This window comes from Toxotes jaculatrix, chromosome 19, assembly GCF_017976425.1.
Source record: "Toxotes jaculatrix isolate fToxJac2 chromosome 19, fToxJac2.pri, whole genome shotgun sequence".
In the NCBI taxonomy this organism is placed as follows: Eukaryota; Metazoa; Chordata; class Actinopteri; family Toxotidae; genus Toxotes; species Toxotes jaculatrix.
This window is the reverse complement of record NC_054412.1, coordinates 4709681-4725565: the sequence shown is the minus strand read 5'-3', so window position 1 is coordinate 4725565 and position 15885 is coordinate 4709681. Positions and strand designations below refer to the sequence as shown.

The window sequence follows — 15885 nt, the reverse complement described above, 5'->3', positions numbered from 1 at the left end:
TATATGATACACAAATTATACACAGTCGTAAAATGAAGTGGCATTTAGCAGTGCAGGTTGTCAGAAAATCATGAAAACCTTCAGCTTTACATCCCACACAGTGGAAACAATAAAACCATCCAAGTCCTTGGAACGTGTCCTCTTACATTTCATGCTTAGATACAAGTCCCACACATCCACTGGCCTGCATGTCTACTAGCATTACAACGTAATAATGTAGCTTAAACTCAATGTCTTTGGCACTCAAGATCATCAGTCCCTGCATCGAAAACCAACTGCCAGCAAATCTTCTAAACTTGTTAAACAAAAAAAGCCTTTCTGGAAGAAATGACTGATTAGTGACAAGATATTTGGTCAGTGTGATAAATAATTAATACACTATCAGCTTAGAGAGAACTTGACACCTGAATCAACCACTTATTTATTTTATCAGCAATGAGCTGTGTATTGCTGAATATCCTCAACCCATTAAAACCATAGCAAAGGCTCATGTAAGTTCCTAAACACTTTTTTTCCTCATGTGTTGAAGCAACTTTCCCTTTTTTTATTTTTGCAAAGCTGCATTTTTCCTCCCACAGAGGAGAATAGTATCGGCCGGCATATGGTTGCGTCTAATCCTTATCTATCGTTGTGCAGCGGCACTGCTTTACGCGCTGCACCCGTTTCTTCCTGGTGCTTGGTGTTTGTCCCGGACAGAAGAGGGTGTACGTGACGGTGCTGAAGGTTTTAGGTTTGCAGGCAGAGCAGGACTCAAAGGCGTTTCCGTCCTGGTAAATATGCCGCGGGATGAAGAAGGAGTTGCACTGTCCGTAGCAAAACCGGTTGATGATGGTGCGGCTCAGGCAGCCCTCCTCGTGGATGGTCTGCTTGAGCGGCTGCGTCTTGCACCAGTCCAGTCTTAGGTACCGACGCTCCGTTACATGCAGCGCCTCCTGACTGGACTCCAGCACTTCGTCTGTAGAGGTTACGGGGCCCGGGCCGCGGGAAATTAGTCCACCGATGGGGGGTTGTAGACATCTCTCCGATTCATTTGGATTGTATTTGTTTGGATGTGGTAAAGCGCTTTGAAAGGTCGCTGCATCTGTACTCCCCAACGAGCTGAGCAGCAGCGTCAAAACTACTGCAGAGATCAGTTCTGACGGTGTCCTCATTACTGAACATGAAAGGAAAACAAAATATAAATCAGTCACTGATGGAGAGCATTTACGCACATATTACGCGCCAGCATTTCCACCCACACACCATCTGAACATGATAATTTGCTAATAAAGTTAAACAAAATTAGTAAAGTTGATTTGAGTTACCTGTTTATTTAAGCGCCGCACTAGAAAACTTTATCCAGTCAGTCAGTTAGGTAACAACATGTGTTTCTTCTTCAGCTCCTGCCTCCTCTGTAGTGGCTTTATGAATGACACACTGAGGGGTTTTCTGAACTGTCTTGAGTTTGAGAGCTTCAGAGGAACACGCCCCCAAGCCCTGATCCTCACTTTATCTGTCTGAAAACAAAAAAAAATCCTCCTCCAAACTTTGTCAATGCAGATAAATCGTTTATTTGACTTTACAGAACAAAAACAGAACACAAACATATTTCGCAAGATGAGAGAGATTCCTGTGCCTGTGGAGACTCAGCGCAGTATGGCGAGGAGAAAAGAGACCGGTCAGAACAATCTCTAAAATATTTGCCATGCTACAGTGAAGTCGTTCACAATCATCTGTTACATGGCAAAGCAAAGCTATTACTGTTTATAATCAACTTCTAGGAATAAGATCTGTATTGAATCTTTGCTTAAAGACACAGAGGTGATTAACTGCTCATATCAAGACATACAAAATCAGAGTGTGAGTAAACTGATCTCTTTACAGTCAATAATAATTTGAACTTTCTGATTTGACATTCCTCCAAATCAATATATCTTTATACAACTTCTTATTATAATACAGTTGTAAATATACACTGTCAGGTATGTTTTTAACACCACATATTTTAGCAATGTGGGTTGAATGGTTGAATCTAAGGCAATGAGACTATTTTACTCTCCTTAACGTAAGAAAAAGTAAGAAGTTAGTGTAAAAGTGAACTGAGAATAGTTTTTTTTTCTCCCCAATAAACGGCCTCAGTCTTGGATTATTCTAATCAGACACAGTATGACAGATAACTGGCACCTTACTGAAGTTAATGCTGTACCAGTTGGTCTGTCAGACCTTTTTCAGTCTGTATCACACACCAGAGCCACAAGGGAAGACTCGTGATAGCTGTACTCAGTAATAAAGATCTGGGCCAATTAACGTGTTTACAAAACAACAATATTTCAAATTGGTTTTTTTTAATCTCTGTTTCTTATTCCATACTACCTTCAGTCAAGTTGCAATTACATTGCTTAAATATGTAGTGTGAAAAATGTTTATCTGACAGTGTACTTCAATATTACAGCGAGTGTTACAGGTGCAGGAGTTTAGGTTGTGGATTTGGTGGCAGCAGAGACTGTCGGTGCTTCCTCCTCCTCCTCAGAGAAGTGAGGCACAGATTTCTTGGCGACCACATTGTCGAGCCTCTGGCCCATTAAGTATGGGTTGGCGCTCTGCAGACAGGGACACAAAAATACCAGTATACATACTGTAAACATACTGTAAACATCAAAATGTGAAGAAAAACTGTGAAAATAAAAAGTTTAAAATTCTAAACTTGTACAGAATATAACCAACTCATATCTAGATCAGTGAGTTTAAGAGGACATCAGTCCCTTCAGGGGTAAATCTCAGTGCTGGTGATGTGGTTTCTGAGACATAATCCTTCACAGGAAAAAGACAACCAAGAAATTCTATACCCTTTTTCTTCTTTTCGGTCCTCCCTTCAGTTTTTGGTACAAAAGCTCCTTGTTCTGAGAGGAAATACAGAGGGAAAAAAAAACAGTTTTCAGACATAAAATCATGTACCTATTGTTTTACAGTCAGTCCCTTTGTTCCTAAATTACAGTCAAATTGCCTGAATCCCTTTTAAAGGAAAACAAATACTTCTTCATGCCAGACCTTCCAGAGACAAGCTGAAGAATGAATCCATGCAAATTACAAACAAGCTTTGTTTGATCTTTTAAATGGAAAAAGTCTTGTCTTCATTTAATCCCCAAGCAGTTACCAGCATAAGTAAACCATAAAACGCACTAAAGCTGTGAATGCTGCTGCCTGTTTCCAACAACCAGAATAGAACAAGATGAAAAAGGATTTGTCCTTTTAAAACATCTAAGCACTTGTTGTACAGCACTCAGAGGGTTATACTTCCAGTTTCTGATGACATCTAGCTGTTATTACCCATGAGTTTGAATGCTTAATAGAACAAAAACCTTTGTCAAATGAAGGTAATGAAAAAAAATTACATTAATGCAGTAGGAGTCAGAATCAAGAGAAGATAACAAGATATAAATCCCTGATGAAAATAATCAGTACATGCTGTCCTGATCTGTTCTCACCCATTTTGCCAGGGCTGGGTAGTCATGCTCTGGGTCAAACAGGTGCTGGTGTTTCTGAAACTCTCTGCTGAACTCTGCTGTGTCCGGAGCGTTTTCCAAACACCCGTCTGCTACTGTAAAATGAGAGAGGGCACGTGTTGTTTTGTTTCTCAGAAATTCATGTCCAAAAACATCAAGGTGCAAATAAATACAGCGAAGACAGAAATAAGTGGAATTGTGGCAGCATCAACATTTGTCTTCATTTCAATTTCAAAGTGCAGGTATGCTGGAAATAATTCACTTTATCCTGCTGCCTTTACAGACATTAGTATGTAAAAAAAAAAATAGTAATAATAATGTGCTTAGAACAAGAGTTTCCACCTGTCTTTCCCAGGGGACAGGGGTTTGGGGGGTCTGGGTATCCGTGGTCATCACTGAAGTCTTTGGGAACATTGTCGCCCGTCAACTCCGCCACAATGTTTGGGATGTTTCCATAAGGGCCGAGGTGCTGCAGCCCTTCATGTGCACCACCTTGTGGAGGGAAACAAACACTACGATCACCACAGATAGAACTGCAACAGCACCATCAGATACAGTAGAAGGAGCATTAGAACATCTCCAGGCATCATGTTTTTATTTTTCATTCATTCAGCATTTCAAATGTATAGGTTTTTTTTCAGCACAGGATTAAATTTGATCTATTGAAAGTTTACAGCAGTATCTCTGACATCATTGAGAAGTGATTACATTGATGATATTACTTGAAATCAACATTTGAATGTGTGTGGGGGGAAAAAGAAATGAACAGAACAGTAGTCTGTGGGGGTCCAGAAAATACAGGCACACTGTACTGAAATGTAACTGAACCAAAACTGTCCCGGTTTGGGTCCAGTTAAGGTCACGAATCAATTTCTTGGTCTCACTTGATTCGTCTACTCAGGCTAAACTAGAATCTATCCATTTTATAAATCCACCCCAACTCACCCTGAATGCTCTGAGGCCCGACGATATTGGTGGCCTGATGCGCAGGATACTCCACCCTGGGCCGAGCGATGCCCAGCTGCTCCATGACGCCGTGCAGGAGACGCTGGATGTCGGCTTCGGACACCTGGTCCGCCGTGCGGGGGCTGCGGGCTGGAGCCCTGCCGAGCTGCAGCCACAGGAGGAGGCCGAGCAACGATAACCGCACCGCCGAGCCCATTTCTGTCATCTGCGGCGAGAAAAACACACATGAGACTGTACCGTGGAAAAGACGGGCAAGCGTGTGATCATGTGCAAACACAGCTGCAATTTACTGTTAGATACGTGACACGACCATTAGACAAAGACCAACAATATGGAGGTTTTTATATAATCTGGCACTATGGTTAACAGAAATCATAAAGGGTATTGTCTGTAAATGGAATAAAGCCTAGGTGCGCCATTTCTCTGTAAACAGAGCCATTAAGGCAGATATAAACATCTATAAATAGCCTACATCTATCTATGGAACAGGAAAAAAACACAATAATCTACAATAACAACTGCATATAATGACATTTATTTGATGATCAGCTTGATTTTAACCCTAGACAAACATCGCAAGTGATCAAAATAAGGATTTCCGATCATTTTTTCTTACCGTGATGTTGATGGTGGGACCTGGCTGCTGCGCGACACCTCGATGAAGCTGGTCATTCAGTCAATTTCCGGCTTCCAAAATAAAACGTTACTTCACAAACACGACGCAAAAACGATTTAAAATGATATCGAGTCCCTTTTCAATCAAAACCAATGCGATTCAACTTAAATCAGCATTATTAGAGATTGTCATGCGTATATTGTGTTGTTTTAGATAGAATAAGTGGCCTAAGAGATATTTTAAGACATTATTTTTAAGGAAATTCCAGGGATTTCCGGTGTCATCATCGACGTCTATTATGCAACCTTGCAGGAGAACGCGATCCTCCTCGCTTCACGGTTCAGATGCAGTTGCTGGGAAACCGAAAATCCTCTTTTCTCATTGGCTGCAGAGCCCATTAGTCGTGCAGGCCGCACAACAGCAGTGCAACGGGAGGAAGTCTCAGCATCATGCGCCATCAAAACACTTCAACAAAATGAATAACTGCCTCTGTTTAGATTTCTGGCATTTTGAGTTTGGATCTTTGGTTTCTATCAAAGATAAATGGACACAACCTATGCATGTTTACGTTTACAGGTAAGAGAAATGCATAAGAAAAAAACTGAGATATTTATTAACTTGATATAAAAGCATAGTAAATATTTATCCATACTGTGATCTGATATGAAATAAATAATAAAATACGTAAATTCATTAAAACGTAGAAGAATATAATAAGAATAAAACACCACTTAAGTGATCAGAGCTAAAACTCTGAAAGTTTTAGCTCAGAGATCACAGCCTCATATGCTGAATGGATGTGAGACACCAACATGGTTACTTCTAAATACTTGATGTGTTAGAGTGTGGAACGTCGCCTCCAGGGTGTGAGCTGCAGTTTCCCCACGCCACTGAGCACAGGCAAGCTGTCTGCGTCTGGCCCTCTGCTGAATCCTGGTAAATGACCCAAACACAGATCTCTGCAAACAAAAAGAGACACACACAAGAAAAAATAAATCAAAAATAAAAATCAAATGGTGCGTGTTAGATTAGGGACACATACCCAAAAGTCTCAACTATAAAATCTTTACTATCTAATTTATTGCCACACTATAAAATAATCTTGTGAAATTGATTCCATACTTTTATAATTTACCTTCTTAGTCTGCCTTGTGGTGTCTTGCATGCTTCTTTGTTAACAGGACTGGAACCATCCAATAAATCTGCTTCAGGTCTGAAACCTTGTTCTGTAAAAGATTTTAAATTTAATTATATTTGGTACCATGTCAACTTAAATATTTCTATCCATAAAAGATTTTGGTTTCTTTCGTCGTATTGCATTTACCTGCACAAGGCAAACATGTCCTGAACAGCAGGACATTGGGGAAGGTCTCCAAACCAAGACTCCTCCTGAGGGTTGGTCTGACTCCTGATGTGGACCTTTGTCTCTGCTCAGAGACCGCAGGTGTGACCTTTGACCTCCAGTGGACCCAGGGCACCGTCTTCACAGAATGCATCACTACGTATTTGAGAAAATAAATGAAAAGAGCAAACAGGAAGTTGACACGCTTCCATTTTGATTCATTAGAGATTAAGTCCACTTTGGTTTGTTTGTTTTTACCTTTGAAACTATGTCTCTTTCTTTGTCCTTTCTGTGAATGAGCTTGTTTTGGAAAATGGAAGTTGATTAGAAATTCCGTGCTGTCCATTACAGCCTTGGGAATCACACCTGGTAAATACAGTGGAGGTCATAACTTAGCAGAGGATCTGTCCATACAAACAGATTTCATTTAAGTACAGCTTCAACACAGAACGATTCGATTTTTATTACCGAACAAGTGAGGATTTTCAATGAAGGTGCGCAGGACAAGAACTCTGAGTTCAAGTCGCCCTTCAGACATCTCAGTCTTGTTAGGAGGAGGCAAAAGACACGGGGCAAAGACTGTAGCGAGGTTGGAGCTGGTCATCAGGTTTTCAGCACATCTGAAAGCAGAACGTAGCACGAGGAGAAGAACGCATTAAACATTACATTCAAAACATTCAGAGGTTTAACTGGTCATAATTAACGTCCACACTGATGCAGTTACAATACAGCAGGGATTACTCTATATACAGGCCATACATGTCTAAATAAAAATTACTTTAAAATAGTCCAAACAAAACATTAAGGCACTGTGAGGAAGTAAGAAATAAAACAGCAGAGAACAGTTTGAAATTTCCCTTCTACACAGCCATAATGGATGGCATGTGGCAATGCAGAATAAAACGATGAGACAATGGAATCATCAGTAATTATTGTTAGTGATGGTGGTGGTGAAACGACCCCCCAGTCATACCTCTGGGAAACTCGGGACAGGAAGTTAAACAGGTAATGCAGGCAGGAGGAGTTTCTGGCAGGTAACAGGCAGGACAGCAGCTGGAGGGCTGAAGTCCTGTCCTGGATGTTGGACAGCGCCTGGGCCTTGAGCAGAGCCGCATGGAGCTCAGAGGGAAACAACGGCTCCGGCAGCTCCCTGCAAAACTGTTTGATGAGCGTGGACACGTCGCAGGGGAGGGCTGTGGATAGACACCCCTCTCCACGGTTCAGCTTGGCCTGGAACAGGCACAAGATGTGCACAGTAATTCACAGATGGACAGATAAAAAAAAAGTCACATAAGAAATAATGTAGTATCATAGAATTTGTTTATTCATATTCTTATTGAGCTCAGATGAAACTACTGGTCCAGAAGAGATTATTGACAGAAGGTCAAAATCTTACCCTGAGTGTTCTAATGCGAGGCAGAGAGCCTGGTTTTCTGAACAGGCCCACAGTCCCAGCACGCTCCAGAAGAAATGAGCAGGCATCCACCAAAAAACTAAGACACAAGTCGATGGTTTAGCCCTGACATTTCATTTTGTCCTAAGCCATTTTAAAACTTTTCCATAGTTGCTGTTTGCACTCACCAGGGCACGAGTCCAAACTCAGGAATATATCGCCTGGGTACATTTTCCAGAGGAACACCGAACACCTTTGCACCACTGATGAACAGTTTCTCCTTTTTCTTCTCAGAGCTCTTCACAGTTATCCCATGAAGGACTTGAAGGTGAAACCGAATCACGCTACTGTCTGTAAGCTTCATGATTTAAATATCACTCACAGATGTCAAAAGCGAAGCCGTTCAACAGCCTTTTCAGCGACACCATAACCTGGTAGAATCACTAATGAATGAAGGAGTTGGGCGTTATTATGCTCATCCATTTCACCTGTGGAACAGGAAGTACTGAAGGAAGAGTGGTGCATTCAAGGGACATGGGGAAGGTGGTGGATGTGAGCTTTCTGTCTTAAAACAGATTTCAGGTGGTAAAACATCCAGCTTCCAGATTTCGCTAATTGCTGGCGTCATTTTTGAATAGACCTTTATGAAAACGCCTGTTAACAGCAGCCACGCATCAGCCCCTCTTAAATTAACTAACACATTATGTCTTGTTTGTTTAATCCATCCATCCATGTGACCATCTTATATTACACGTTAATTCAGTGCTTGCCACCTGTGTATTGACACAGACTCCAACACACCAGATTTCTGTTAAAAGCAACTATTTTTTATTACAACAGAACATGTATATACAGCAAAAGGCACAGTAGAAATATAGATACGGAAAGAGAGCTGGTGAGGTTGGTGTGGGGGTTTTCGGTGCTGGTTGGAGATTTAGAAGCACTTCCTGTGGACGATGGAGGGGCCAGCCTCATCGTACTCCTGCTTGCTGATCCACATCTGCTGGAAGGTGGACAGAGAGGCCAGGATGGAGCCGCCGATCCAGACGGAGTATTTCCTCTCAGGGGGAGCGATGATCTGGAGGGGAGGAGCAGAGGTACAGGTTGGTACGAGAATATTTTTACAATATATTTAAATGAATTTAACCAGTCAGCACTGGTCTGTGAGGGCTCACCTTGATCTTCATGGTGCTGGGGGCCAGGGCGGTGATCTCCTTCTGCATACGGTCAGCAATACCAGGGTACATGGTGGTACCACCAGACAGCACATTGTTGGCGTACAGGTCCTTACGGATGTCAATGTCGCACTTCATGATGCTGTTGTATGCAGTCTCATGGATACCAGCAGACTCCATACCTGGGCAGGTGAGACAAGAAAAGGTGAGCGTTCATACTTCTCACACTGAATACGTGCTAATATGGAAATAACAGAAATGATAAGTACAGAAATAAACCACTAGGTGGAGTATAAGCACATGGCCTGCTACATGAAACTTAATCACTCATAAATCTGACTCGCTGAGTGGGCGGTGTTCACACAGAGCGACCCCGTCGTGACTCACCGATGAAGGAAGGCTGGAACAGGGTCTCGGGGCAGCGGAAACGCTCGTTGCCGATGGTGATGACCTGACCGTCGGGCAGCTCGTAGCTCTTCTCCAGGGAGGAGGAGGAGGCGGCGGTGGCCATCTCGTTCTCGAAGTCCAGGGCGACATAGCACAGCTTCTCCTTAATGTCACGCACGATCTCACGCTCGGCTGCAGGGAGGACATTTCACAGTTTAGTCTGATGCACACTGTGCAGCTGTACTGTTAGTCAGTGTAACTTATACTGGATATTACTTTAAATTTGAATCTCTACTGCATTTAATTCACACTGAAATATTGTACCTTTTACTCAACAAATAAAATGAAAACTTTTTTTCGATATCAAACTGTCCATCAGTATATAAAGCAATTAAAATTAGCCTCATCTCGACCAACTGTAACTCTCAATACTAACTTTCAGGTGATACATGGGGGTTGGGAACTTTTGAAAGGCTTTCATACCAGTGGTGACGAAGGAGTAGCCACGCTCAGTCAGGATCTTCATCAGGTAGTCAGTCAGGTCGCGACCAGCCAGATCCAGACGCATGATGGCGTGGGGCAGAGCGTAACCCTCATAGATGGGCACGTTGTGGGTCACACCATCACCGGAGTCCAGCACAATACCTGGTCAGAAAAAGCAGCTTGTCAGAAGACGTCGAATAAACTGTGTGTTTTTATCAGCTTTCAGTGATGTACAGTGAAGCAGTTCAAGTCCTTGGTGGACACTCACCAGTGGTACGACCAGAGGCATAGAGGGACAGCACAGCCTGAATGGCCACATACATGGCGGGGACGTTGAAGGTCTCAAACATGATCTGGGTCATCTTCTCCCTGTTTGCCTTGGGGTTCAGGGGGGCCTCAGTGAGCAGGGTGGGGTGCTCCTCTGGGGCCACACGGAGCTCGTTGTAGAAGGTGTGGTGCCAGATCTGTAAGATCCAGGACAGGGATGAAGATTTTTATTGAGTGGATGCAACTTTTTACAACATCTGGCTCTCTCATTATTTGTTGATAATAATTACTGCCCCATGTTCTCGTTATTTAGTTAGTACAGTATCTCCCGTTCTCACCTTCTCCATGTCGTCCCAGTTGGTGATGATGCCGTGCTCGATGGGGTACTTCAGAGTCAGGATACCCCTCTTGCTCTGGGCCTCGTCTCCCACGTAGCTGTCCTTCTGACCCATACCCACCATCACACCCTGAAAACAAAACAGACTCATCTCAAAATCTCAGAAACAAGACATCCTGTGATAAAGCCCCAAAACTCTAATCTTTCAGAAACTCGTGGCCCTTTCAGTTTTCCCACCTGGTGACGGGGGCGTCCAACAATTGATGGGAAGACAGCACGGGGAGCGTCATCACCGGCAAACCCAGCCTTGACCAGGCCAGAGCCGTTGTCGCACACCAGGGCGGTGGTCTCGTCGTCGTCACACATGTTTGGTCTTTACTGGGCTGGCCTTCTGTACGAGAGGGAAGATGGAAACAAAGGCAAAATATGAGTTTGTGTAATTAATAGAAATGTTTTATTCTGTCTCCAAGGCTCTTTACAATTTCACCTGAAAGAAAAACAAAGCCACGCAATGCTGGGAAATAATGTAGCACTATGATCAGAATGAAGACACCTCTGAGTGCTCTAATCTCTCTGAGTGCTACAGCTGCCCAAAACACCAAAACGGGACATGACTCGACCCCCCTCACACACACACACTTGTGGGTCTATTTTCAGCCTCGGGACCCTGGTCAGCCCCCTCTGCCCCCACAGCCCCCCTCCCCTGTATCTCATCGTTAAGCTGGAGCCAGTTAACAGCTGAGGTGGTGTGTCTTTTGACAAGTGGCCTGGGTCTCTCCTCAGCTGTCACCGCACAGAGGACTCCTCTGTTTGGAGCCAGACCATGTGTTCTGATCTTTCCAGGATCTCTGGCCACAGCCTGCATCCCCCAGTGGCAGCATCCCCCTCTTTCAAGCAGGCTTCCCCATTCAAATCAACATCTGTGAGTACAATTTAAATGGCCACTGGAGTATTTAGACTCATGAAGCAGTAAAACTGTACTTTGACAAATGCATCATTGCAACAAGAGTTTTTCTAACAACATTATCAAAACTCTAAATGAGCCAACTGTGATGTTGCCTCTGAGAAAAACCTGGAATGGTTGTCCTTACTCTGATCTTTCACACCAATGCTGTTTAATTTTAATAAAACAATGCAAATCAGTGCCATTCACTGCAGGTTCTGCTGTGACCGGAGCTCTTAAAGCTCTTAGTTTAAAATTCAACTTGCATACAAATAAACATGATCTTGTCCCTGTAGGAGAGTCCAGCAATGTAAAAATGGTCAAATATTTATATCTGTATCTGTGCTGGCCTTTAAATGACATAAGTTTCCTCAGGTTGTATTTGACCTGAGTTAGAGCTGCATTCCTACATCGCCATAGTGAGCATCCCATCCTCACACCCTGAACCAAACCTCAGAGTACTTCCTAATCTGTGGAGTGCAATGAACCCAGATGACATATCCGTGTAATACAATTACCTTAAAACAGTTCAGCACCATTAAATTTCCTTTTTACTCTCTTTTCACTATTCCATTTTTCTCCCTCTCATCATCACCCTTCTCCCAACAACAAATCACCCACTCTCATCACAGAAACAGAAACAAGAAAAAAAAAAGTCTATATATCCATGTTGCAGCAGAAGTATGTCCTACAGCAGCAGTGTCTGCTCATCCTCCCTACTCCCTGTGCTCCTCAAACCAACAGCTGAAACACAGCAACAAGACTGTAAAGGGGACTCACCAAGTTGTAACCACAAGACTGGAATTTCCACTGGGACAAAGGGCGAGGGTGCGAGGGGGTCCTTAAATATGTCCCAGCGTCCTGAGGCTGCAGGCCGGTGGGCGGGCTCAGGAGTTCGCACAAGCCCAAATTAAGTGCTGCTTAGCAAAATGGTTCAGTAAAGTGGATCCTGTGTCAGTGACACCACCAAACTGGAGAAAAGTTGCCTTGGAGATTAAAGGTAGCAGACAGAAGTCAGGAGTAGTGATATGATAAAGGACTGAAAAAAATGGGTGATATGAATCAAATGATAAACATTTTTACTGTTTGATATTAACTTTGATTTGATATCCTCAGATCGCAGTATTGACATATGAGACAAATATGTAGTTTGTACAGTAGAATCATCTTTATATTAATTTTATTTCAGATGCCAAATTACTAAACAGCAGTATGTTAATGGTATATTAGTTGTCAAATAATTCATGTGTGTTGTTTAACAATCAAATAATGACCTTTAAATCAATATATACGCTTTGGATTCAAAGCTATAGAGATTTGGGGACAGTTAGGAAAACCCTCTACTGCAATGTCATCAACCATAAGTTCAGATTCCTGCCTCATACATAGCAGCATCTTTCTTCCACTCATACTTTGTGGGGCTGCCCTTCAGGTCCCCCAAGGATGTGTTAATATGACTAAGCTCAAACAGGGCACTGGGGATGTGGGTGATCTGAGGGTGTGATGGTAATCTGATATCTTGTCTGAGCAATCTGGTTAAGGAGCTGTCTAAGGGGACCTGCCTGAGTGGGTTTGCCTGTGGTGGTGGTGGTGGTGGTGGTGGTGGAGAGGGAGGGGGGCCAAAAACATGCCAGACAGCTGAGAGGCCATGCTGTAAAAGGGGGTGGGAGGAAGCTGAGGCCAGTGCCCAGACCCCCAGCAGACGACAGATCCCTGGGACGGCCTGCGCAGGGAGCGACGAGCGACGGTTCTCAGCTCTGATTGGCTCCAGTGTCTCCTTTTAGGGAAATGGAGTGTAACAGGTGCCAGTGACTGCATGTCGCCGGAGACTGAGGGTAGAACGACAAGAGCTCAGGCTCCTTATTCGTCACCTTGCACTGCCCCCACAGCACCTCCGTCTCCCATGCTAGAGCCCTATCAGGCCACTGTGAGTGCAGTAAGAATGTAAATACCCCCCCACACCATCAACACTTTGAAATATTCCATTTGTAGCCATGTGCTGCTGTAATGTACCTCAGAGAGAGACGCTACTAACCTACTTGTCTATTTCTATTCCAAGCTTTTACATAACAGAGACCTGAGTTACCTTCACATCGTGTCTCTTGGTAATTTGATGGCATTTCATTTCATTTCATAACATTGTTGTTTCACTGGTTGCCTTGCTGACCTAGTGTAGAGCAATGGTCGTCGAATACAAACAGTCAATTTCATCCCACAGAGACTGTAATCTGTCTCACTCAGACAACTAAAGCCTCATGCTAAGTTTAGCTATAAGACTTTTTTTTTTGCACAGAGCAAGGACTCAGGATTTTGTCTCTCATCTCCTTCAGTAGAACTGCATTAACAGGAGATCTGTTTGGCTTCCCTCTGCTCTCTGATGCTCTGCAACCTCAGTAAATACAGGCCACAGATTCTGAGCCACATTCATATAATCATTATCTTCATTTACTTGTCATTAATCATCATAGCTCGAATTATTGATGTTTACCCTACATGGTGATGCTCTGAGTCCACAATTTTCACATCATTCACCTTCCAAATTTGGCAGCATTTACACCAAACCGAACAAACCTAACAGTAAACTAATTAATATAGTTAAGTGTTGAAATTGTTGCCACGTTCAGTAAAAGAACGACTTCTGCACATTGTTGAGCAAAAAGAATGAGGCAGAGACATCCCATCAGTTTTTGGGTGAAACTGCTGCTGTGTTTTGTCAACAGCTCCCTTCAAGTCAAAGAAGCACTTTTTGGCAGAGTGCTATCTTTATCACCAGGTCTTTATCAGGATAAAGTAGTTTGGTCCTAAATGGGTCATGGTTTTGAGGGACATTCGTCCTTATAAGGACACATAGGAAGCACACGGTTTATCTGTCTTGACAGCTGCCCCCTCTCTCCACCCCCCCACCCCCTCCAACACACACATACATACACACATGCACACACTTCAGCAGCTGTTAGCAACAATTGCCCCTTTTGCCTCTCTACACAGAGTATATGGCTAATTTTCAGACAGTAAAATATGTACATGTACATGACATGTTACTTTAATTTTCAAGATGTGTTTTTTTTATAAGTTCAGATAACGGTGTGTTTAACTAATTGTTCTGTACCTGAGGTCTGGGTGCCATGTTTTGCTTCCTTACATAACAGCAGATGATTACAGACACCTAAACTTTGTCAGTGCAGAGGAGTGAATTATGGAAAACAGCCCCTGACAATGAACAATATCCTATTCTCAGTGCTGCAGTGCTGCTCTTGGCACCGACAGCTGTTATCGTAATGTGCCACATGCCTGCTGTAAACAGCTGATGGCTCTGCAGCGTTTGACAAACTGCATGTTGGCGGACATGTTAATCAGTACAATCACATCAGGAGCTATTTTGTAATCATTAACTATTACACGTGAGGTTGGGAACGGAGATAGGATGTGACAGCAGAGATATAAAGTTCCATGACAAGAACAAATGCTGTCACCAGTTAAAAATATTGTCCCAAGAACCTGACTGACACTGGCTCTGTGAGAAATCTGATGTCTGCCGATTCAGAAGTTCTTTCAAGACATAAAAGCAAAACATAAACGTTTTTGATCAAGTGCTACCTGCTGGACAAACTGTAACGGAGTCAAAGTTACTGAATGACATATTCTTGTCATGTCATAATGCCAAGCTGTTTATTGGTTGTTCCTGTTTGTTTGGAACTGTATATGCTTGCTACAGCATATACAGTTTTAACAGTAGCAAGATATATGCTTGCTACTGTTAAAGATGTCATTGTAAAATATGTTCTGTGGCATTTTGATAATTTCAATAATTCCCATAGATTCCTCGACTTCTTGAGAAACTGATCAAATACCTTAACTTCCCTCATCTGGAACAGACCTCCCAGAATTCCTTGATACTTCAGGAATCACAGGACTTGCAAAAGTTGGCTGATAAAAAAAAAAACAACTGGTTAATTTAAATTTAGGGATTTTACTATACATGGCAAGACCAATCATCCAGCTCTCTTCGGTATCACTGTGCTTTGAATATATGACAGGGTGTGTTTTACTGAGTGCTGAGACCTGTGCAGAGCAGACACCATCAAGTACTGTGAGCAGTTTCTCAGATAATGTCAGCTCTATAAATATATGGGGTGCTTTGAAAGTTTCCATGTCAGCGCTCCATTGTCCTGCCCATAGGCACCCATAGGTGTGTGCCCTTTGTGTGATTTGTTTGTGTGTGAGGGTGCATTACATTTAACAAGAGCAAATGTTGCGATGCAAGAAGAAAATAAATATACCTACATCAGTATCAGAAGATGATCTGTCATCAGGACATGTACCACTGAGGCCATACACTGTTTTTGTATGTGTGTTTGTTTGTTTTGTGAACTTGAATTTGTGGGTTTTAACAGTCATTAAACATATGAATCAAGTAATTTAACCGTTCATTGCAGAGGTGCAACAAACATGAATGGAATGTAACGTTTTAACTCTACGCTTTCTCATCGGAGC

At 42.8% G+C, this 15885-nt stretch overlaps 3 protein-coding genes across 3 annotated transcripts; all 3 read right to left on the bottom strand.

The window, feature by feature from the left end:
- Nucleotides 1–3: 3 nt before the first annotated feature.
- Nucleotides 4–1422, bottom strand: grem1a (gremlin 1a, DAN family BMP antagonist). Its single transcript, XM_041064705.1, has 2 exons — nucleotides 1305–1422; nucleotides 4–1153 (listed from the first exon to the last, which is right to left on the bottom strand). The coding sequence occupies exon 2, from the start codon at nucleotides 1149–1151 to the stop codon at nucleotides 612–614; it is 540 nt and encodes a 179-aa protein (XP_040920639.1). The 5' UTR covers nucleotides 1152–1153; nucleotides 1305–1422; the 3' UTR covers nucleotides 4–611.
- Nucleotides 1423–1500: 78 nt separating this feature from the next.
- Nucleotides 1501–8214, bottom strand: LOC121199937 (neuroendocrine protein 7B2). Its single transcript, XM_041064955.1, has 14 exons — nucleotides 7988–8214; nucleotides 7803–7899; nucleotides 7380–7636; nucleotides 6875–7026; nucleotides 6665–6772; nucleotides 6389–6562; nucleotides 6200–6290; nucleotides 5906–6023; nucleotides 5065–5112; nucleotides 4428–4653; nucleotides 3825–3974; nucleotides 3465–3577; nucleotides 2826–2879; nucleotides 1501–2579 (listed from the first exon to the last, which is right to left on the bottom strand). Exons 1-14 carry the CDS (start codon nucleotides 8161–8163, stop codon nucleotides 2454–2456), a joined length of 1890 nt encoding a protein of 629 aa, XP_040920889.1. The 5' UTR covers nucleotides 8164–8214; the 3' UTR covers nucleotides 1501–2453.
- A 390-nt stretch (nucleotides 8215–8604) lies between these two features.
- actc1a (actin alpha cardiac muscle 1a) lies at nucleotides 8605–12223 on the bottom strand. Its single transcript, XM_041065183.1, has 8 exons — nucleotides 12172–12223; nucleotides 10686–10839; nucleotides 10450–10578; nucleotides 10113–10308; nucleotides 9845–10006; nucleotides 9362–9553; nucleotides 8975–9156; nucleotides 8605–8877 (listed from the first exon to the last, which is right to left on the bottom strand). The coding sequence occupies exons 2-8, from the start codon at nucleotides 10812–10814 to the stop codon at nucleotides 8734–8736; spliced, it is 1134 nt and encodes a 377-aa protein (XP_040921117.1). The 5' UTR covers nucleotides 10815–10839; nucleotides 12172–12223; the 3' UTR covers nucleotides 8605–8733.
- Between the last annotated feature and the right edge of the window lie 3662 nt (nucleotides 12224–15885).